Source organism: Sabethes cyaneus, chromosome 1, assembly GCF_943734655.1.
Source record: "Sabethes cyaneus chromosome 1, idSabCyanKW18_F2, whole genome shotgun sequence".
Taxonomy (NCBI): Eukaryota; Metazoa; Arthropoda; class Insecta; order Diptera; family Culicidae; genus Sabethes; species Sabethes cyaneus.
This window is the reverse complement of record NC_071353.1, coordinates 115,367,718-115,392,037: the sequence shown is the minus strand read 5'-3', so window position 1 is coordinate 115,392,037 and position 24,320 is coordinate 115,367,718. Positions and strand designations below refer to the sequence as shown.

General features: G+C 42.9%; 1 protein-coding gene across 2 annotated transcripts; it reads left to right on the top strand.

Annotated features, from left to right (window-relative positions):
• The first annotated feature begins 6,207 nt into the window (after window positions 1-6,207).
• LOC128738449 (endoplasmic reticulum resident protein 44) lies at window positions 6,208-22,898 on the top strand. 2 transcript variants are annotated; one of them, XM_053833596.1, is made up of 7 exons: window positions 6,212-6,684; window positions 9,005-9,080; window positions 9,151-9,242; window positions 20,936-21,329; window positions 21,393-21,659; window positions 21,731-21,929; window positions 21,996-22,898. In XM_053833596.1, exons 1-7 carry the CDS (start codon window positions 6,637-6,639, stop codon window positions 22,147-22,149), a joined length of 1,230 nt encoding a protein of 409 aa, XP_053689571.1. In that variant the 5' UTR covers window positions 6,212-6,636; the 3' UTR covers window positions 22,150-22,898. The 2 variants fall into 2 exon arrangements, with proteins under 2 accessions (XP_053689561.1, XP_053689571.1); XM_053833586.1 differs by having other exon boundaries at window positions 6,208-6,684; window positions 20,936-21,659.
• The last annotated feature ends 1,422 nt before the right edge of the window (window positions 22,899-24,320 follow it).

Sequence of the window (24,320 nt, the reverse complement as noted above, 5' to 3'; positions counted from 1 at the left end):
TCCTTGCGACGCGACCGGCCCACCATAGGCCCCCAAATTTCGCCAGGTGCACGATGAGAATCTCTCCAAGATACTGTTCGTGATTCACACGTCTGCACCACTCTGCGCTTTCCGTCTCAAGTCCGCATAGGACTACCAAGCTGGCTAGCGTTTTGTTCATTATCAGGTTTTTGCAGCAGCGTATGGTCCTTGATCGAAGTATCTTGTACAGGGAAAAGTAGACTCGACTTTCAGCTTGAATGCGTCGGTGATATTCCTTACTCATTATTCCATCCTCTTACCACAATCCTCTGAGCGATTCGAAGGGACATGAAAGTGCGCCGAAACACGCATGTAGCGAATCACTCGCTCCGGGGTAGCTTTTATGAGCTGCGTTAGTTTGTCCGGAAAACCGCTCACGTGCAATATATGCCACAACTGTTTGCGCTCGGATGTATCGTATGCTGCCCTGAAATCCACGAAAATAAGATGCGTGGGTGCGTTTACTCCAGACATTTTTGGAGGATTTGTCAGAGAGCGGAAATTTCATACTAGTACCGTGGACCCCCTTTCGTTTGACCGTTTTTAATCTGAACGCTTTTTAATTTGAACCCCGCTGGTTTGCACGATGTGCAAATTAAAAATGGTTCAAATGTCATTCTCAACATGGCATCATTTGCCTTTGCAGACAATGCACATAAACACGATTTGTTTGTACTGATCTAGCGTATATAATCCTAGTTTCACATTTCGTTTCCCAACGATTACGATAGAAATCCGATCGGAGAATAACATTCGCTGCATGCAACTAGCAACTAAACGAGACTAAATCAAACTACCAAAACAATAACAATGGGCGGCCAGTTCATACAGGTTTCAACATATTTAGGGTTGCTAGTTGTTCAAATTAAAACCGAACCCCGTTAGTTTGCATGAGAAATCGTTCAAACGAACGGGGGTCCACTGTAGTAGTACGTGCATAAGCATCGACTGATACAGCCCACCGAATTCTCCTGCTATTGAAGAAAGACGACATAAAAAAATTTGGGAGAGCACGTTGTGGACGGTGTTCGTCAGCGTAATGCCGCGGTACTTACAGCAATCGAGCCGATCGCCCTTTTTGTAGATGGGACAAACCCAAGGGGGTATGAAATGGAGAGAGTTACCTGGAAGGAGCGTCAAACATAGCTCTCGCTCTCTCAAGCTCCCACCTGGCGCCTCCACGCAGATCTAAGTCAACTGATGACGGTCGAAGGCCTTACCCGGAAATGCTTCATGTACTTACTGAAGCAGTTAAGCTAGGAGGTGCGAACTAGAGCGCCTGTTCTCCAGGTGAGGGGCGGCTCACACAGCGTCTGTCTCGAAACGGGCGGCTGTATATGAAATGCTGTATCCCACAAGCTATACCTGAGATGGCAGACTCATCAGCGGGATGTAGGTATTGCGACCCCGGTGAGATAGTATACCGAAAATTCAATTACCACGAACAACGAAGAAAGAAATTCAGGACGGAACAATCGGTATAGGACACGGCAAGGGACTAGGAAACGATTAAGGTATAACGATTGCAAACTTGGTCCCTGGAATGTCCGAATTGTCCATGAACCGGCACGGGCTGGCTTACTTGCTCAATAGCTGCATCAACTCGGAGTGGAGATCGCTGCTATTCAGGAAGTTCGGTGGCCAAATTCCGGAGAAAGGGAATTCCGTGTAGTAGACCCTATTACATGCACTTCTTTCAAGTACCACATTTACTATAGTGGCGGTAAAAAAGCAGAACATGGAGTCGGTCTCGTAGTGTTACGAAAACAAAAGCAACGAGTTATCCGGTGGAGGCCCGCAGATGACCGTATATGTGTTGAGGATTAAGGGCAAATTTTTCAACTATAGCCTAATCATCTTATACGCATCGACAAATAATAAATCCGATGATGCTAAGGATGAGTCTTACGACATGCTTGAGAGGACCTATGGAGAGTGCCCAGAACACGACGTGAAAATCATCATCGGAGATGTAAACGCGCAGATCGGGAGGGAGGAATTCTTCCGTCCAATTATTGTAAGACATATAGCCTTCATCTGTCAACCAATGATAACGGTCTGTACCTTATAAATTTTGCCGCGGTCAGAGGAATGGCCATCTGTATCTGTGGCCAAATGGAGACTCTAGCTCTCAGATCGATCATGTCTTGATTGACAGTCGACACTTTTCGGACATTATCGATGTACGGTCTTTTCGGGGACCAAATATCGACTATGACCACTATGTCGTAGTGAGTAAGATTCGCGTAAGGCTGTCGAACACGGCGAAAGCTCGCACTGAGAGGACGCTGTGTTTCAACATCCAGCGGTTAACGGCAGACGGCGTAGCAGTGGAGTACGCCAGGAAGCTTGACCAACGTATCGCAGAACTGCAGGTAAAAAGAGAAGATATAAATGGGCTGTGAAGGAACATCCATGCTGCCATCGAAACAGCTGCGAGAGAGGCACGACGCGTGGAAGACAGCGTAACAGCTGGTTTGATGCCGAATGCCAGAGAGTGACAGATGAAAAGAACCAGGCCAGGAGTCGCATGCTCACTGCGGCAACGCGTCAAAACAGAGAGAGATGATGGACTGAATTGCTGCGCTGTCCGTGGAACTCGGATAAAAAGAGATAAAGTTCGAGGAAAAACTAATTGACGCGGTACTTTTAGTATACAAAAGGAATACGTTTATTTGCGTGTTACCACTAGGTTCATACACATGAGAATGAGACAGAATGAGATCAAAAAAGAAAATGTCATACAATGCAGTGTTACCAAAAATGAATATGTAAGTCTTCAATCGGGAGGGTGACACACAGGTAGTCATTATTATCCTACACTCCTCCTAAATGACTACTCCAGTTACAAAAGTCCAATTCTCTCCACAAACTTCCTTAACAAACACGGTCCTAACGGCTTCGTCAGAGCGTCTGCAATCATTTCACTTGAAGGACAATAAATAAGTTCCACCACCTTTCGCTCACAAAGCTCTCGAATAAAATGCCTCTTCGTGTCGATGTGCTTCACTCTTCCACTAACTCGCTCGGCCTTGGCGAAACTTAAACATCCCTGGTTGTCTTGAAAATCTTTGTAGCTCCAATCTGCGGTTCGTCCAAGTCTTGTAGCAATCGTCTAAGCCAGACCACTTCCTGACACGTCAAAGTCAAAGCATTGTGCTCTGCTTCGAGTGTTGATAACGCCACGGTGTCCTGTGCTTTGCTGGTCCAGCATACTGGTCCCTGGCCGTAGAAGAATATGAATCAGGTCGTTGATTTTCTTGTCCGCTGATCGCCTGCATAATCTGAGTCAGAATAGCCTATTAATTCCCAACTATCACTTGGACAAAACTTAAGCCTGTAGTCCTTGGTTGTATTTGCGTACTGCAAAATTCTTTTCTCAGCTGCCCAGTCGCTTTTATTCGGCTCCTGTACTTTTCTGCCAAGCAACCCTACACTCACCGATAAATCCGGTCTAGCGTTCACCGCCAAATACAAAAGCGCTCCAACTAGGCTACGATACAAAGTATTATCCTCGAAAGGTTGACTTCCGTTGTTCACCGATGTATAGCTAGGATCCATGGGAGTCTTCACGGGGTGTGCATTCCCCATTCCAAACTTCTTGACCAGATCATTAATATAAGCAGTTAAACGCATGGTATAGTAACCATCTTCTTTCTGAATATCATAGCCTAGAAAATGACGCACTAAACCGAGAGACGTAAAGACGGCTTTCAAAGACTTCATCCAATTTGTTCTCCTCCGTACATTCAAGCAAAAGATCATCTACATATACAACCAGATGCACAGTTGGACCTTTACCTTTACGAACGTAAACACAGGGATCAGAGTTGGATTGTACAAAACCTTGCTTTAGAAGCACCGCGTGCAGTGCCTTATTCCAGCACCGGGCCGACTGTTTCAACCCGTAAATGCTTTTCTGTAATTTGCACACTTTCTTTTCTTGACCGGGTACCTCAAAGCCTGACGGTTGCCGCATGTACAGCTCTTCTTCGATAGTACCGTTGAGGTACGCTGTTTTTACGTCGTACTGCTTCAACACTAGCTTCTTCTTTCCAGCAACAGCTAACATTACCCGCAATGTTGTTTGGCGAGTCACTGGTGCGAACACTTCTAAATAATCTATGCCAAGGGTCTGCGAGTAGCCCTGAGCTACTATTCGGGCCTTGTGCTTCACTACCCTACCACTTTCATCTTTCTTTAGTTTAAATACCCACTTTGCACCAACAATCTTCTTTCCGATTGGTAGATCCACAAGGTTCCAGGTTTGATTTAGCTTATGAGCATCCATTTCTTCGCACATCGCTCTTTTCCACTCGGCTACAGACATCGCTTCAGAATAATCACTCGGTTCTTCACTGTGAGTGACCTGCCCGACTACATAGTCATCGAATCTTCTCGGTAGTACACTACGCGTATTTCGCTCGCTTCTTGTCAATGGCTCTTCGAAACCATACCCAAGTAACAATTTCAGGCTGATCAAACGCTTTTATAGCTGATTTTATTCAACCTGTGGCTGATCTATGGTTTAGGTTTAGAAATAAAAACCTTTTTTCAGCTCTTAAACATCTAAATCTGGTGATTTTATCAAGCTTCAGGCTAATTAATAGCTGCTTTCGAAGCTGCAATGAAGCTTAATAGAAACTTTTTTGCGCTCCTCAACAGCCAATTTGCGCAATGCTGTAAATTCTATTTTTAGAACGAGAAATAGTTTTGCAATCTGCTTTTCCATTCGCTTAATAAATGCTTCATCCACCTTTATGCAGCCAAACAAAATCTATTTTTAAATTTGAAAAAATGGAGCGCGTCATTTTTATTTTGCCGTGAACGCGATATTTTTAATTTCTAATAACTTTAATTCGTCTAAGTAAGCTAGCTAATTAAAAATGCATGTCTTTTTTCCGGGAATTGAACCCGCCATCTTTTGATCCATAAGCACTCACCGTATGATCCGCCCCATTTGCATCTGCAGAACAGACAGTGAGAATATCTTTACACCTGAAGCCTAGCCCACCTAGCGTGCAGCAGTCGATAATGTCGATAACTGACAAACTTTTGTTGTCAGCTGAATTGCGAAATTCTATGATCTGACATTATGTGTGCTGTGACCCGAAAGAAAACTTGGTGGAAGTTTGTAAAGTCACTTTAACACCCTTAAGCAGCCTTAAAGTAGTTTGAAAGCTGTGAGCCCAATGAAAGCTTCCATTCTACACTTTAACACCTTTAAGCAGCCGTAAAATGGTTTGAAGTTTATGGCTGTTTGGAAGCAGATTGTTTAGCAGAAAAATCCGATATTAAGCTTGTTTATCAGCTTTTGGGAGAGAATTGGTTTGAAAAACTTAAGGTAGCTTAAACATTATTCAAACACCATTTAAGTGCTTACTTTAAGCAGCTTTGATCGCCTTTAACCAACCCGTAAACAGTCATTGCTCTTGCAATTCAGCTACCGTTGTTACTTGGGTGGATGGAGGCATGACCTAAAATGGATGTTCCGTACAGTGTAATCACAACTATAGTTTGTGGTTGTATGGTGCAGTTGAGGTTGTAGCAGTCCAGCAGAGCGGAGAGAACGCTTAGAAGCACGGAAGCTCAACGTTGAAAGAATATGTTTGTTGAATCAATTTCTCCAATCAATATTTTGGCAATAAACATGGCTTGCTGAATTTTCCTACGACGTTCTAAGGTGTCAAGCCCAATAAGGCGACAGCAATCAGGCAGGATACGGAGGCAGGTTATCAGCATATCAGCATATCCAAAAAAGAACCCTCATTCAGTTTGCTTTACAAGTTGGACTTTCGCCCTATTGAAATGTATAGATAGATCGCCTATGTTGTACCGAAGCGTTACTAGCGTTATCTATATTTTCCCATTACAGATTGTCACTGCTGCCACCGCTACTACTGGCAGTTAGGGCTGCCAGGCGAACAGATTTGCGAACAGTTTACAGATTATAGTAGCAGTGCAAATTTTTTAATTTTTCAATACAGAATTACAAAGATGAAAAATCAACAAAATACAAAATTTGCAACTCAAAAAATATATGAAATACCCAATCATTTTTCAGTATTGATTAAAAGCAGCAAAGTTTCAAATTTAAAACTTGTATTCATGCAACTGAGATTTTGAAAATTATCTGGTAGCTCTGCTGTCAGTATCGGTGTCATTTTTTCATAATTGCGAAGGTGCGGTGATGCGACTTTTCTCGCCATCCTTCGGCCATCGGACTGTGATCGTATACAGTGTGAAGTGTGATGTGAGCATTTACCCAAAAATTTTCCTCCATCCTACGCGTGCTCGGTGTCGTCATCGTTTTTCGTCTTCGTCGGCAATAGGCTCATCATCATTGTAATAGCCAAGCTAAAGAGTTAGCGGTTCAGTTGGTGCTTGCTTGCTTAACGTTCGCTGTTCAGCATCAGTCAATGTGTACGGATATTGCTTGAGGATTGGGAAAAATCTATTGTCAGTATTCAATCCGTCGGTGTGTGGTGCGAAATTTGCGAAGCAGGAAATAAATAACAGTTATAGTGTAACATCGGGTATCACGAAGCAGATAAGGGCCAGATAAACAGTGTTATTGAAATAAGTTCTTTGGTCACCTGAGAAGAAGGCCCAAAAATGACGATGTTGAAGGGTGCAAAATTAACGATATTCAGTTATTTTATGGTGAGTAGCGGCGGATTTGATACCTCAGGTTTTTCCCTTTGTGATTTTTTGAGTGGGATCAAGGGTAACGGATTTAATTAAATAGTGAAGTACCCAGAAATAGTGAAGTTTTTAAAATTGTATTATATGGTAGAAAAGGAACCGTTTCGACCCATTTGCATTGCAAGCTGTCGTCTAAGCTAAAATATTCCGGCTGGTTCAAGGAATTAGGGAAAATGTTCCGACCAATCCGCGGCTCACAACACAACAGTATTCTCGACGAATCAGCTTTTGACATTTTTCTTCATGCCGCATCACACAATGCAGAGGAAGTGATGCCAATTTATCAGATGGAAACTCGGCATGTTATGGTTAACGAAAGAGTTAACGTAACCAACTTAATGAGAGATGGCGATAGGACTTGTCTAATTCTATCGATCGCATACTAACAATTCTAGACAGCGTCCTGGAAAATGAAAATTACATAAAACTGTTACTTTTTTTTGTCAATTGCCAGACCAACTAATATCAAGGGGAAGCAAGAAAGCGTGACCCTCCTGTAGCACACGTTTCCTATATTACATATTTACAGCTGGGAGAATTTTATTAAATAAAGGTCAACGTAAGACTCCACTCCCTCGGGGATAAAACTGTAGCATTTAGTTAGGTTTTAGTAGCCCAAGGATGTAAACACTTATTTCTGGCTTTAGTTTTCAGAAGGTCGTATAATGTATGTAAAAGGGTTGATTATGCGACCTTTCGAAAACTAAAGCCAGGTTTCACTCTTTAAAAATGGACCAGCTACCAAAAATATTAGTAGGTGTCTAATTGTCAAATAATTTTGAAGAAAGTATTCAATAAAAACCAAAACATAAAAATAGTTTTCTGTTGGTGAAATGAATAACTAAGAGGGAAGGGAGACAATGAAAAGCCACATGGAAATGACTAGGTAACCTTCGTTGAATTAGTAGATAATCTCAGTACCCAGGGATGGTTCGATCACTTTGACTCAATTTTGATTCATTTCTTAACAAAAGCACCGAATTCGGTAAAATTTTACCGAAATCTAAACAGCTGAACGTTCAGTAAAAATTTCGATGTTGCCAATCGACGTTTACAGATCATTAATAATGTGTGGTGCAATAAAAAAATTTACCGAACGTTCTGCTGTTTAGATTTCGGTAAAATTTTACCGAACCGATTAAGTGTGTATTTGTTGTATTTGTAAAGATTATTATAAATGTTACAAAAATCTTAAAGCCGTGCTTGACTCAAAATTAAACTTAACCAAATTTGCTAGCAACACGGTGCCAAATATGAACCTCCCTCGATCTGCGAGAGGGTGGCCCTGGGTGTAGTGGGTGTGCTACTGAGTATCGTGCGTGCGTGCGGCACGTGTCGGTGGCACCGGAGGGGGTTGGAAGTGGATATGCCGACGTATTATTGTTTGTGCGACTTGATTGCGAATGTCGCGGAACCGCACAGAAAAGTAAAACACGGTCATGTCGATACTTATCAGCTTTCCTCGTCGGCTACAACCATGCCATGCCGGCAGCTAGACAAGCGTTTTGTCGTTCACTTATTATCTGCAAGCAGGTTCGTTCTGCAACGGATGTATGCGCTAGTTGTCAAAAGTAGAGCCATAGCAGCTCCGACTTGACTTGACTTGACTGGATTGGATGGAGGCGTTACGCTTCTGGGGCATCTTCATTAGCAATTAAAGCTTTTTCTACATATGCATGGATGGATCATCTAAAACCGGTTGTCACGACACGAGATCAAACAGAAAGTGATGATAAAACGGGAGAGCAACACTTGCATAATTGCGATCATTCAATTTCCAAAAGTAAATTTGGTTTGCAAAAATTAAATCAGATATACTTGCTAGTTGATTCGAGTTTCGAAAACAATATGCCTCGTTTAACCTGAATCAGCCCAATGATCATTTGACACATTTTACGCTTCTTCTGGAAACTGTTTGTAAGAAAAAATGTATTACATTAATTTGAGTTTTGGTAATTGGACTGAATTTGAAGCGTAATTCTGGGTTGAGTCGATTCAAACTGACTCGTTTGTCTCTCAAAAGAACAAGTAAAAGTGTTGGTATATTTATGTGGAATTCACACGAGTCAGGGATACGTTCACTGTTGGGTGAATTTGGGTTGGTTGCTGCTTTTTGGAATTTTGATTTATGTAAGTCCTACATAAGGAGGTTAGCATTTTGATCGCTCTTGGTATGGTAATTCATATCTGGGGCGATATTATATAATTCCCAACTGGAACCAGCTGATTCGGCAATAAGCAGTTAATCCACGCATTAATCCTGTTCCCCTTTTCGCAGGTGGTTTATCTCTTCTACAATCCTACCGACAGCGGTGCGGTTCAGCTCAACAGTGAAAATCTAGATATGACTTTAGGTGAGTAGGTTATTAATACATCGTTAGGTTTCAGGACAGTTGATTTTAACAGCATTCTCCTGTTTTCCAGCTTCTAATGAACTAATATTTATCAATTTCTACGCTGAGTGGTGCAGGTTTAGCAACATTCTGCAACCAATATTCGACGAAGCGGCTGATAAGGTAAGTGGTAACGAACGATACAATTCGTTTCGTTGCCTAACATTAGGTCTACGTTTACGTCACTTATAGATTTGTTATTATTTTGAGTCGAAGGAGTCGTATAACATACTACTGTTTGATGTCGGTGCGTCATAAGTGGCCCTTCAGGGTCAGGCTCGAAAATGTAAATTGTATTATATTTCTGAACAATAGGAGATCATCATAAAGTCGAGTAGGAAAGTCGATATAAAACTTAACAGTTGTCGACTGAACACGTGGAAGTTATCCAAGCTACCGTTGCTTCAGAATAACACACTGTTCTCAATTTTCACACGACCGGTTAACACGTACCGGAGTACAATGCCAACACGTGAAATTTACTAATTCAACACGTTAGCAGAATTCACAAAAGTCTTGTTCATATATTTGAGTAGTCACTTGATCACAATGAATAGAAATGTAAGTTCTTGTTCTAGTTCGGAAAGAACAGTTCAATGCATTCGAAGATCGAAGACATGAAGATCAGTAATGACTTGTGCTGATGCTGCTGGAAAGCATTATGATCCAACAGTCCAGAATACTCCGAAAGTTCCGATTTAACAAGTCAAAACTGCGTCCACTGAATTTGGTGCCGCTGAGCCCTCATCGGGATCATTGAGGTCCGGAATAAAATGTGTCATCGATTCTTCGGTGTTAACTTAGTAGCAATCGCCTAACATATAGATGTAATCGTTTCACATAGAAACCGAGAGTTGTTATTTTTTCCTAACAGTTCATTCCAACATTACACTCAGTTGAGTTTAGACGGAATAAAATAGTTCTTCGTTCAAACTACGTTTTTCTGTACCTTCGTTAAAGTCCCTCAATAGGTTATGGGCACAACGCATAAGGACCTTGCTCACGGAATACAGAAATATGAGAAATATGAGTTACCGTGTCAAGCTTTTCTTGGAAGCAGCCGGAGTCTCAGAAGTTCTAACTCAAAATATGCTAGTGGAATAAGCTGAGAAGAACAGGTTCATGGAAAAGGACCGCAAAGGAAAAGCGCTGTTGGTAAGCTGCCTAACTGACGATTGCTTGGAAATCGTTAGAGAGAAGACAAAACTGAGGTGGGACAGTTTGGAAGCAACATACGTCAAGAAATCGGTCATTAGTCAGACCCTGGTTCGGAAGCAGTTGGCACGATTTCATATGAAAAATGGAGCTGATATCAGAAGTCAGGAGTACTAGGAGTCTCTAGGAGTTCGATGTACTTGTGAGAAAGTTGAAGACGGCTGGTGCTACCCTGGTGGAGGCGAATCTGGTATCGCAGCTTTTCTTAACACTGCCAGAATCGTATGATCCCCTTGTGACCGCTTTGGAGAATAAAACAGAGACTGGACTAACACTGGATTTAGTAAAGGGAAGGGTTCAAGCGGAGGAATCTAAGACACATTACAGCGTTACGGGACACTATCCCTACTATGCAGATCGGTTCCTGTTTCATCAAATCCCTGACATTCTAGTGTAAAATGAAGTACTCCTTAAACAACTATTTTACAAGGTATTTCCCAAAAAATTGGTGAAACAGGAGGCGATTCACAGGGTAACAATAGGTGCTAATTGTGTCCCGTAACGCTGGAACGTATCTAAGCGGGCAGACCGTCAGGAAGAATACGTGGTAGAAAAACCGGCAGCGTTTGCAGGAAACAAGCCAAAGAAGCAGCAACGGTTCAATGGAAAGTGTCATGGGTGTGGTAAACGAGGACACTTCAAGAAAGACTGCCGTCAGCAAAATAGAAGTAAAGCCAATTCTGTTGTTAAAAACTTCGTAAGTTTCATGGCAGATGTCGATGCATGAAAACAGTTTTAATCTGTTTCAAGTTACACACAGGCTGCAGTGATCACCTGGTGGAAGACAAGTCTGTTATCTCGTTCCTGCGAAAACTGGATAAGCCAGTGAAAATCCAAGTGGCAAAGTAAGGTCAGACAATGGTAGCCCAGGAGATAGGAGAGATAAACGTAAGCAATCGAGGAGTACACTTTAATGTGACGGATATTTTGCTCGTGCCAGAACTGAGGGAGAATTTGATGTCAGCGAAGAAAATGACGAAAAAGGGCATTGATGTAGTGTTCTCAGGCGACAGAGCAGTTTTGGAGAAAGACGGAGTTATTCTGGCCACAGGTCATCTTGTATGAAATTTGTGATGTGGAAACTGGAAAACTCTGGCATCGACGTTTAGGCCACATTAGTCAGAGTGGCTTGGAAAAAATGATCAATCGAGGTGCATTAAAAGGAATCAAAAGGACAGCAAAAACTGCTATTTGTGAACCATGTAGGGTAACCAACCTATTTTGGATCCCATCAGCAGCTGTACATAATTTGGACACTTCCATTTGATTTTGCTGTAAGTGTCCAAATTATGTACAGCTGCTGAAGGGGTCCAAAATACGTTGCTTACCCTATACTGCCGCTGGAAACATGTCTGTCCCATGTTACAAAACACGAAAACGAAAAAATCGCACTCAAAGTTGAAGTACTGATTTTTCTAAAACTATTTAGTTTTGATGTTATGATTTGTCCCTCTTTGAGATAATGTTAAAAAACTTCACTCAATTTTGTATACAACCTGAAAACATTTTGTATAAAAAGGGATAAGCTGCGAGACAAATATGCGTCCATTTTTCCAGAGGGACAAATTGTCTTCAAATTTTTTCGAGGTTTTCTAATATAAACATTATGTTTTCGATTCATATTATAAAAATACATATATAACTATAACGTTTGACAACAAAATGAGAAAATGTAACATGGGACAGTTATGCTTCCACCGGCAGTATACAAGGTAAGCAGTGTCGAGAGCCTTTTAATGGTACCAGAAGACGGGCAAGTCGCGTTTGTGGCCCTATAGATCCTCCAGCATGGGATGGATTCCGATATTTTGTCAGCTTCATCGATGGTTACAGTCACTTTGGAATGATCTACCTGCTGAAAAAGAAATCGGAAGTTTTTGAGCGATTCAAGGAAGACGAGGCACTAGTAACGTCTATGGTAAGTAAACCAATTTCAACCAAGACGGTAGATCAAGGACGAGAGTATTTTTCGACAAATCAGCGCAACTATTATAAACAAAAAGGCATTCAGGTGGAGCCTACGGTTGCTTATTCCCCACAACAAAATGGTATGGCGGAAAGATTTAATCGAACCTTGGTAGAAAGAATTCACACAGAACTCATAAATTCAAAAGTACCGAAAAATGTATGGTCTGAAGCAGTACTTGCATGTGTATACCTTTTAAATAGAAGTCCGACAGCAGCTGTGCCTAGTAAAATCTCTCCAGCAGAAGCGTGGTTTGATACCAACCCAAATTTGGAAAAATTACGGATATTTGAATGTAAATGCTTCGTGTGGATACCGGCACAACAACGGAAAAAGCTAGATCTGAAGAGTCGTGAAATGGTAATGATCGGCTACGCTCCAAACGGCTGTAGGCTTTGGCACAAGACATTACGAAAAATAATCATCGCTAGAGACGTGAAATTTGATGAAGGCTCGTTTCCGTTTGCTGACGAGCAAAATGTGAAAAGCAACCCCGAAGAAGACGTACCGCTGATAATAAGTTTCTCTTTCGAGCAAGAAAGGCAATGTGATGTTCAACCTGAAAATGACTGTAAATTCCATGATGCTGAGGCCGACTCAGATGGAATCGATGCTCTTGAAGGTGAACCAACAACGACAGAAGACATCAACACAGCGCTCCCTCTGCATACAGATCGACAAGGTGTATTGTCGAGGACCAGTGGACGGGAGCGCAGGTTACCCAGTAAGTTACTAGAGACGAATTATACTGGCTGTCGGCATTCATCAAGATTTCCGGTTTCACCAGATGAACGGCGTTCCTACATGGGGAATTAAAAGAGTTTTATATGTAGACGACTTGTTGATTGCTGGATGAAAAGAGTCAACTATCATCAAACTAAAGAAGAAGCTAATGGCCATTTTTGCGATGTCAGATTGTGGAAGAGCAAATCACTTCTTGTGTGTAAAACTAAACTATGGCAACAATGAAGTCATGCAATTGTCACAAGAAACGAGCATTGAAAAGTTATTGAAACAATTCCAAATGACTGATTGCAATCCAGTAAAAACCCCTATGGAGATAGGGATATTATAGGCTACTAATGGAGATTCCACCAGTGAATCCTATCGTGAGCTACTAGGGACAATAATGTATATCATGCTATGTACCAGACCAGATTTATGTTACCCAGTTGGTTTCCTAGAAACATTTACACAAAATCCTCTTACGTTTCACTGGCAGTTATTAAAAAGGGTCCTACCTCATACGATATTTAAAAAGAACAAAAGCCAGATATTTGGAATTTAAGCGGCATAATGAAGCAAAACCATTAACCGGATATGCAGACACAGACTGGGCATCGGATACCATAGATCGTAAGTCAGTAAGCGGCTATATCTATAAGGTATTTGGAAACTTGTTTTCTTGGTCGAGTAAAAAGCAGACAACGGTAGCTACATCGTCAAGCGAAGCAGAATATGTGGCATTGAGTGCAGCTGTATCAGAAGGAATTTGGATCGCTGGCATTCTTGAAGATCTAAAACTAGAAGAGGCATTCGTTATTTATGAATATAACCAAGGATGTATCGGCATAGCGCGTAATTTTGAACCCAAACGTTCGAAACATATTGACATAAGGCACCGTTTCCTGCGTGACCATATTGCAAATGGACGATTGAAGATTGAACATATAACAACACATCGTCAGTTGGCTGATATGTTTACAAAGCCGTTAGATAAAAAATGTTTAACTGAAATCTGTTCTCAAATTGGATTGGTCGATTGAGAGGGGGTGTTAACTTAGCAGCAATCGCCTAACATATAGATGTAATCGTTTCACATAGAAACCGAGAGTTGTTATTTTTTTCTAACAGTTCATTCCAACAGTACACTCAGTTGAGTTTAGACGTAATAAATAGTTCTTCGTTTAAACCACGTTTTTCTATGCCTTCGTTAAAGTTGTCCTTCAATATCCGAAAGCACCAGCAAGCAAATCCAATACTGCTATCACCATCATCTCTAAATTAAGTAAGCCAAAACAACTGAAGTGGTTTGAGCAGACAATTGTTTTTAAACCAAAGCAGACCCATTCGGTTGACGTCAACAAACAAGACATGTGTAGCAAATTCAACCCAATTTCCTACCCGGTTAAGGATGTGGCTCGAGAATCACTTTGATAAATACGAGGTCGATACCCAGAAATCTTTTAAATCGCGAGTCAACGTTGTTGGCATTACCGAGGAACCTAACAATATATCTGAACGGCTGAAAAAACAAAAGCCATCTACCTAAATTGGCTGAGTTAAAGGTGTTGTGAATAAATGAATTGAATAACGCTTGTGGTAAAACATTCACTGCCTTCTTCGGATGCAATGCAACTTAGCAATGCTTGCAATGACACAGCTTAGCTAACGATATCCAGGTTTTAGACGAGAACCTGTTCTGGCGCCTGTTTCTTTCCTATGTTCCTTTGTCGGACTTGGATAAAGGATACAGACTCGGATACAGGCCGTATCATAAATTGGTCTACATAAGGTACATAAAGTGTATCGAATCAAGTCTCAAGCGGTACCGATAGCGTTTCTAGTCTTTCATGAATCAGAAGAGATAGGATAGTGGTTTACAACCCGATGCTTGTGAAGAAATATTCAACTTAATTACGATACAGTTTCCTGATGTTTTGCTCCAGGAGTTGATTGCCTCAATCCTCCAGCTGAGTCCATTCGTCTGATTGATAATGCTGGTGATAATGGTGAATGCCCCTCACAATGTCTTGGACAATGGCAACTTTAGATCGTACTGTACTTCAGTACTTCTCGTATTGAGACATCTTGAACGGCAATTAAGAAAATGAGGGCGTCTACTGCTGTAGGTCCTAATGGCATTTCGTCTCTGGTCCTAATAAAATGCGCCGAATCGCTGAGTACCACTCACCGTCTACATTCCCAACACAGTGGAAAGAATCGTTTATACCCCCTGGTCATAAAAAGGAGACAAACGTGATCGTGGGATCACATTGCTTTGTGCAGGTTCCAAACTGCTCGAAATTTTCGTTAGAGATATGCTTCCAAATCATGCATTTCTCCTGATCAACATGAAATCTTTCCTGGGTGATCTATTGATCAAATATTCAATTTGCGTCGCGTTGCATTGCGCATTGCCCAGGCTTAATTGGGCTGTTAGAGTACAGTACAATTACGGGGCTAGTGACGATCCTACTGACTCTATCTAGCAAGCGCCGTCTAGTCGAGATTCGAACATATGACGACTGGCTTATTAGACCAGCATCGTACTTCAGCTAACTGGGCTGTCATCGAATATTGATAGCAAAAATGGACTAGGTGACTAGGTGCTCCGTCTTTCCTCATGCGTTGGCAGAAGTCAAACCCGATAAATCGTCGCCTTTGTGTCAAGCAGTGCAACCTGAATATTCACGAATAGTTCTAAAGTTCCCCAAGGAAGCAATCTTCGTCCACTATTATTCTCAATATTCTTCAACGACATATGCTACTAGGCTTTCATCAGCAGTACGCCCGGCATATGCTGATGATCTGTAGATTTATTTTACTATACGGAATGTTGAGGACTTCCAAGGAACTTCTGCGGATAATTGATTATTTTCAAGATTGGTGTCTGAGAAATCGCATGACTTAATAATTACCTATCAGGAAGGTTTTAAGTTCGCTCCCGCAAACGTGTACGATATAAACGTAACTAGTTTCACGCAAAATTAAGTTGAAGTTGCCTTAAAGCAGTTGAAATCATCGGCGTCTTCCGTACCGGATGAAATACCTTCGATTATATTGGAAAATTGCGCATCTACTCTTTCGAAACCTCTACAATTTATTATAAACCAATCGCTTCTTCAGGAAAACTTTCCTGTATGCTGGAAGAGTTCCTATATCTTTTCTGTGTTGAAAAAACAAAAACAAAAACGATATTGCCGATTTCCGCAGGATCACGTTGCTCTGCACTGGTTCGAAATTATTTGAAACTCTTATCGGTGGCTTGTTGCACAGAAGTTTTGCGCTATACATCTCAACTGATCAGCATGGCTTTTTTCCTAATCCCTCGATCAGCACAAATCTGGTGGAGTTCAGCACCTTTCGTCTACAACATATGCACAAGTTGACACCGTGTATACTAACATCAAAGCTGCGTTCGATCGTGTTGACCACACCACACTGCTAGCTAAAATAAAGCATCTCGGTGCTGCTTCTATTTAATGGTTGAAATCCTTCCTTGAAAACTGCTGTCTTTCTGTCAAACCGGGGATCACTGAGTCTTGCGACTTCCGAAGTACCGTAGGCATGCCTCAGCGCAGCAACGTCGGACCATTGCTATTTTCGCTATATTACAACGATGTCTGCATGATACTTTCCCCAGGATGCAGAATCGTGTACGCTGATGACCTCAGAATGTACTTTGCAGTTCGCTCAGTTGCTGATTGTATCAAATTACAAAAGCTGATCGACATGTTTTACGGTTGGTTTATACGCAACCGACTCAGCATCAGCATTACCAAGTGCTCCGTAATCAGTTACAGCCGAAAATAGGCTTCAATTCAATACAGTTATTCCATAAATGGCCAGAATATTCAAAGCGTAACAGTCGTCAAGGATCGTAGTGTTCTATTGGACACCGAAAATACATTCCAGGACCAGTACAGCAGCATAATTTCCAAAGCAAACAAGAACCTGGGATTTATAATGAAAATTGCAATACAGTTTCGTGATCCATACTGCCTGAGAGCTTTGTATTACGCACTTGTACGCTTATCACTGGAGACGGCAGTTTTGGACGGCTCGAATCGAATCTATACAAGAAGGTTCATCATGTATGCGCTTCGGGATCTACCTTGGGCGGATCCAGTCGAACTTTCTCCTTACGAACACAGGTGTAAGCTGCTTACACTGGACACTGGAAAAGAGAAGGGACGATATGCGTGCCGTATTTGTTGCAAAGTTGTGTAGAGCAAATGATACCCCTTGGATTCTAGCAAAGAACAATATGAACGCGCCCCCGAGAGTTCTTCGCTCAACTGACTTCCTCAGAATTCCGTTTCATCGGACATTATATGGTCAAAACGAACCTGTTACCGCTGTTACTTGCTTACTTAGGTGGCTTGCCGTCCTAAGACAAAGCCTGTTGAACAAAGTTTCTCCATGTAACTCGGTTGAGGGCTACCGCTCTCCAATTCCTCGGACACCGAGTACTCTCCGCCAGATCTCGCTCCACCCGGTCTAACCATCTTGCTGGCTGCGCTCCTGGTCGTCTTTTTCCTACCGGATTTGAAGCGAACACGCATCGTATTCGTCCAGCTTTAGCCACCTTCTGGATACTGCGTTTGCTATAGAGCTGTGCGAGTTCACGGTTCATCCTCCGCATCCATACTCCGTTCTCCTGTACGCCGCCGAAGATCGTTCTTAGCACTCGCAGGTCCTCCTCGAGCATTGTCCATGTTTCTTGACCGTAGAGAACAACCGGTCTAGTAAGCGTCTTGTACGGGGTGCACTTTGTACGGGGACTTCGTCTGCTCGACCGCAATTGCTTGTGAAGTCCATAGTAAGCACGACTTCCGCTGATAATACGCCTCCGAAGTCCGAATCTCACGGCTGGCTTCATTGTCCGCCGTTACCAGTGAGCCAAGGTAGACAAATTCGTCGACTACCTCAAACTCATCGTCGCCGGTCAATATACTACTGCCCAAGCGGTGTCGTACGTCCTCGGTTCCGCTGGCCAGCATGTACTTTGTTTTAGACGTATTTACCTTTAACCCAATCTTTTCTGCTTCGCGCTTTAGTCTGGTGTACTGTTCAGCCACCGCCACAGATGTTCTGCCGATCATATCCATGTCATCGGCAAAGCAGACGAATGTTGAACACCAGGTATGACAGACCATCACCTTAAAGAAGCCTTTTGTGTGATTCAAATGAACTTGACAATCCGCCCGAAATCTGACCACAGCACTGTGTACTATGCATCGCAGATTCAATTAGTTTGATGAGCTTCCTGGGGAAGCTGTTCTCGTCCATGATTTTCCATAGCTCTTTCCGGTCGATGGTATCATATGCGACTTTGAAGGGGTATCATATGCGGCTTTGGCTCCGATGCCATCTTTCCCAGCTGACTTATTGTTCCTTAGCTGCATGAAGGCCTCCTTAACTTCGCCTATCAGTGGGGCTGGCACCTCTTCCCCGTTTGTTGCACCGTTGAAATCGCTTTCCCCGCCGCCATGGTTTTCCGCCTGGGCGCCATTCAGGTGTTCGTCGAAGTGCTGCTTCCACCTATCGGTCACCTCACGATCGTCCGTCAGAAGACTGCCAGTTTTATCCCGACACATTTCGGCTCGCGGCACAAAGCCTTTGCGGGATCCGTTCAGTTTCTGGTAGAACTTTTGCGTTTCCTGAGAACGATGCAGCCGCTCCATTTCTGCATATTCCTACTATTCCAGGTAGCGCTTTTTCTCCCGAAAGATTTGGTTTCGCTGCATCTTCTTCTGTTTGTGTCTTTCCATGTTCTGACGTGTGGCACTGCGCATCTTGGCCGCCCACGCAGCGTTCTCCTCATCCATCACCCTCCTACATTCATCGTCAAACCAATCGTTCCGCCGATTCCGGGTCACATGCCCGATGGAGCTCTCCGCTACACTGCCGATGGCTGTTTTGATAGTGTTCCAACAGTCTTCGAGAGGGGCTTCGTCCAGCTCGTCCTGTTACGGCAGCGCAGCTTCGAGTGAATGCGCGTAGTTTGCGGCAAGGTCTGGCTGCTTCAGCCGCGCGAGATCTAACCAAGGCTGGCGTTGGTACCGAATGCTGTTCACAACGGAGAGTCTTGGGCGCATCTTAACCATCACTAGGTAATGATAATGTCTGAAAAGTGCCGACTGTCGATCAAAACGTGGTCGATCTGTGATTCTGTCTGATTTGGTGACCTCCAGGTGTACTTGTGATGGATTCTGTGCTGGAAAAAGATACTGAACCTTCTAATCACCGGTTTGTATTCCTACTCCTGGCCGACATGAGCATTGAAATTGAAAAAAGCATTGGTCTTGATATCTTGTTTTGGGCAGCAGTCGTATTCACTCTCCAACCGCACGTAGATTTCATCCTTGTCCTCATCGGTACTTCTGAGGTGGGGGCTGTGCACGTTGATGATGCTAATATTGAAGAATCGGACCTTGATTCTCAATCTGCATATTCGAGGATTGATTGGCCACCACCCAATCACCCGTTTCCGCATCTCGCCCATCACTATGAAAGCTGTACCCAGCTCGTGTGTGTTGCCGCAGCACTGGTAGATGGTATGTCCATCTCTGAACGTACGTGTCGTTGAGCTCTTCCAGCACACCTCCTGCAACGCTACGACGTCGAACTTGCGGCTCTTCAATACGTCGGAGAGCACTCGAGTGCTCCCTTGAAAGTTGAGAGTTCGGCAGCTCCACGTCCCGAGTTTCCAATCCATAGTCCTTTTTCGTCGCGTGGGTCTATTCCGATTGTTCCAGTAAGAATTTCTTTGTTCATCGTTCCATGCTTTAGTATTTCTCTTGGTGACGGCTTGCAAGACCTGCTACATCAACCCCCTGTTTCACCAGAGGGCCAACGAAGCTCGAAAGAGCCCTCCTTTCTTGTCCGCATACGACCTTGGCTTCCATCGGGGTTGGTTACCCGATCTCCACCAAAGTTACTTGTATCCCGGCTGGTACCACGAGGAGGTAGGAATAGGAGTTGCCGAATAAGAGGCTATGAACCACTGTAGGGTCTATTTTATGCCTACACGTGCACAAGGCACCGACGGTACGCATATCTCAGCCGTTTACTAGCCGCTATGTGTGCAGTTTTTAACTCTGTGTTCTACTTGTTTGATTTTAATATCAGCTGTGAAACGTTCAAGTGGTCGGTGTTAAGTCAGACCGAACCAAGTGTCAAAAGTCTAATTTCGAGAAATTTCGAGAAAGGGGTTTGGCACGGATTCCCGATATAAATGCTACGCACTAGGTCTTTAGTCTCGAGGGTTGGGAGGCGAGTGCGGCTCTGTTGATTAAAGCTTCTGTCGATTACCGCGAACGCCCAAGTCGTGCTGCGCATAAATAGTGCATAGTGCATAAATGCCAGCGGATGAAAGTTGAAATTGGTTCCATGGATCAAGCCCTGATAAGTTGATAATTATTGATGGTCCGAGATTTACCTTCCAATTGATCATTTGTGGTTGGTTGCGTTAGAAAATAGATGGCGGGTGCGCGGTTGAGGACAATCGGTGTTAGGCCTGGCTGACTAGATCTTCACTTTACTATACTACATTTTACAACTCAAGTTGTACAAAATATTCAGGAAAAAGCACATTTACATCTATTATTTGTCCTCTCATCATCATTGTCCTCCGCCTACGGGCATAGGCGTGTCGGTTATGCCTGGGACTCTACCTGTGTTTTAGTGGGCGACATTCCCTGTCTCGCCAGGTAGAATTGGTCTTTGAGGTCTTCCTCATACTCTGATGATGACAACACATAAAGTCCGGCATAGAGTTTCATACGCTACTATAAACGACCAACTGAGAACCTGAAAAAAAGAAAAAAGAAGTTTAAAACTATTTTAATATTTCTGAAGCTCACTATTGATACCGATCCAACTAAGACCTATCTCACTTTCCACACAGGTTCGGGAAGCATTCCCGGAAGCCGGTCGCGTAGTCATGGGTAAGGTGGACTGTGATAAGGAATCCACCGTTGCGAGTCGGTTCCACATCTCCAAATACCCGACGCTAAAGGTGATCCGCAACGGGCAACCCACCAAGCGAGAGTACCGGGGAGCCCGAACGGTGGAGGCGTTCACCGAGTTCATCAAAAAGCAGCTGGAAGATCCTATCAAGGAGTTCCACAATCTGAAGGACCTGGAATCGTTGGACACCAAAAAGCGGATAGTCGTGGGGTATTTCGATCGACGCGACATGCCGGAATATAACACGTTCCGGCGGGTGGCAAGCCACCTGAAGGAGGATTGCGTGTTTCACGCCGGCTTCGGCGACGTCGTTGCGGCCATGCATCCGCCAAGTAAAATCAAAAGATCATCACCAACTCTTTTTCAGAAGTTTATTATCGATCAACCTTTTTCAGGTCATCCAATAATTGTTTTTCGACCAGATGTGGCTGTCACGGATGGTAATGACGAGGTTTTCAAAGGAGATCTGAACAGCTTTGACGAGTTGAACATTTGGGTGCAGGAGAATTGCGTTCCACTGGTGCGAGAGATCACCTTCGAGAATGCCGAAGAGCTGACGGAGGAAGGTCTTCCGTTCTTAATTCTGTTTCATGCTCCGGACGATTTTCAATCTATCAAAGACTACAAGGCGATCATCGAAAGTCAGCTGCTATCGGAAAAACGTACGTAACTATATATCTGTTTCAAATATTTTTTTAAAGATAAACATATTTTTTTTGTAACATTTTCACAGAAAACGTCAATTTCTTAACGGCTGACGGCAAGCGGTTCGCACATCCGCTGCACCATCTTGGAAAAAGTCAATCGGATTTACCGTTGATTGCAATCGATTCCTTCCGGCATATGTATCTATTCCCCAACTTCAAGGATATTTTTGTTCCCGGCAAATTGAAACAATTCCTCAATGACCTCTACAGCGGAAAATTGCATCGGTAGGTTGATGGTTTCCGGTGTTCCAATCAAAATAGTAATATTTTCTTACTGAAAAACTTCCACAGCGAATTCCATTACGGACCGGAGAAGACCGACGACAACACGATCGAAATCGTCACCAATCAAGATGTGAAAAAAGGAACTACACCTCCGGAATCGACTTTCAAACATTTGGCACCATCCGATAAACGATACACGCTGCTGAAGGACGAGCTATAGACACGGAAGTGTTGAGTGCAACTAATAGCGGGATAAACGTAACCAGTAGAATTCCTTTTGGTAACCAGTGAGAACGGTTAGCGTATAGAACATCTCTATCCTTCTTTCGTCCGACTTGATCAGCCCAGTATCAGTTTTTTAGTTTTTTTAGGCAGCACTGCGAATAACGTTCGGACAATTTCGTAGCAGTTTCAATTTGTTGCTCATTTTCCAGTCCCCCTCCCCCCGCCTGTTCTTACTTTTCACTACGAAAACGCTGCTTTCACTGTTCGTTCAGGCTTCAGTCAACGACGCAAATAGTAACTGTAAGAACAAAATATTGATCCTAAACAAATCAGCCCAATAGGATAATGTAGTACACATTTTGAGGACATAAACTTAGTTTGTGGGTTACACTTGAACCAAATGCATGGAAATAATACGGATGTTTGAATGAATGTGTGAATAAATGTTTGTGTTTGATTTGGGAAGACCATAGTTCTTCTCCTGGATTGGCTGTGACTGTTTTTAGTTGTGTATAAGCAGCGACCCTTACCCACTACCGGATGAAGGTGAATCGATCGACAGACCCAGTAGTAGAATGAATAAGAAGTTGGGAATTTTAATTTCTCTCATCGATTATAGAAGTCAACAAACATACTGAAGTGATGTATACAGTCTTTATTCTGTTGATAATTCACGTAAAGCATTGCATAATATAAATTGAAGAAACTAAACCATCAGCTGTACGCATCCGGTTTGAGTATAGGTAATCCGCGTTTTGATGTGTCCTATTTTGTGATGACATTTCCAGGGGGTTTGTTTTAGAGATCGTAGTAATCCATGAATTCAGTTAGTCAATAGGCAAGTCCATCATCCCACAAGTCAGTCCGCGGGCCGCAGTTTGGCCATCACTGGTGAAAATAAACGGTTAGGGCAAGGTGAGTTAAAATAGGTGATCTAGTTTTCACAGTTTGTAGAACAGAAGTGCGCGGAACGATTGGTTAGCAACCATCGACGTTGTTAAAACATTCAACAGTTTCCGCTTTGAAAATTTCGGTGATCGTCAAGGGTAACCCAGCGGGGGTAAAAAACAAATTTGAACATCAGAAAACCTCTCTTGACTAACCTTGGGTTAGGGATAGCTAGGTTGTACGTCTCCCGCGGTAAATAGGAAACAAGCGCTGAGTTCGGTCGCTGAATTCGGCAACAGAGACAGCAAGGATGATCGCATGGTATGTGTGCGTGGCGCACAACGCAACTAGAGTCGAAGGGAGAGCCTTGATCATCAGCGCGTGACGATTGGACTAAGCGACCCGAGAAAAAAAAACCCGAATGACGAACGGCTCATGCAAAGGGGCAAACTACAAGACATGTCAGATTTTGTCTCCAAGATGGATAAAAATTTCAGAAGAGTCAGGCATCTGTGATACGATACGTTAAATAAAAAACCGCATTAGTTTCACGTGTTTGCGTTTTGACAGCTATAGCTGATCATCACCTTCATCAGCAAGATACCCGGGGACCGCCTTCCATACACCATCACCGCAATAAGAGAGACCGCGAGATTCGATAACGGTAAATTTTGTTTGTTGCGTTGCTTGTGTTGTGTTAAGTGGACATCTAAATTCAGATAGGATGCACTCGAGCCGCCCTGTAAGAAAAAGTGGACCGGGAGCAATAGAGCGTTCTTACACTAAATGAGTCAGCAGCATGCGATGTTGATAGGGTGCCCTATGTCCAGAGCAATAAGAAGGCCGTGAACGTGAAGCTGGACAAGTCCAGGGTGAAATGTTACCGGTGAAGCAGGTCGGACACTACGCGTCCGAATGCATGGAGTTACATATTCACAGAATTATCAAGCATTGCTAGAATTCAATCTTTCAAGACTCTACAATACCCAGAACTGCAAAGAGCAAATCATCCAAACACCATGAGGAAAATAATGAAGATATTCATTAGGTATATAATGTTCGTAAACGAAACACCTCAATCAAGTCACAATGTTATGAATTTAATATACAATTTGACCATGTATATAAAATTTTAAAAATAAAGGGTATTACAAAAAAATGCAAGCAGGAACCGTAAGTTTCAAAGGAGCAACAGAAGAATAAGAAGAAGCACTCGGCGCTTCTAATGTACGGAGAAAAATAATCACAGAAAATTGGATTCTTGACTCTGGATCATAA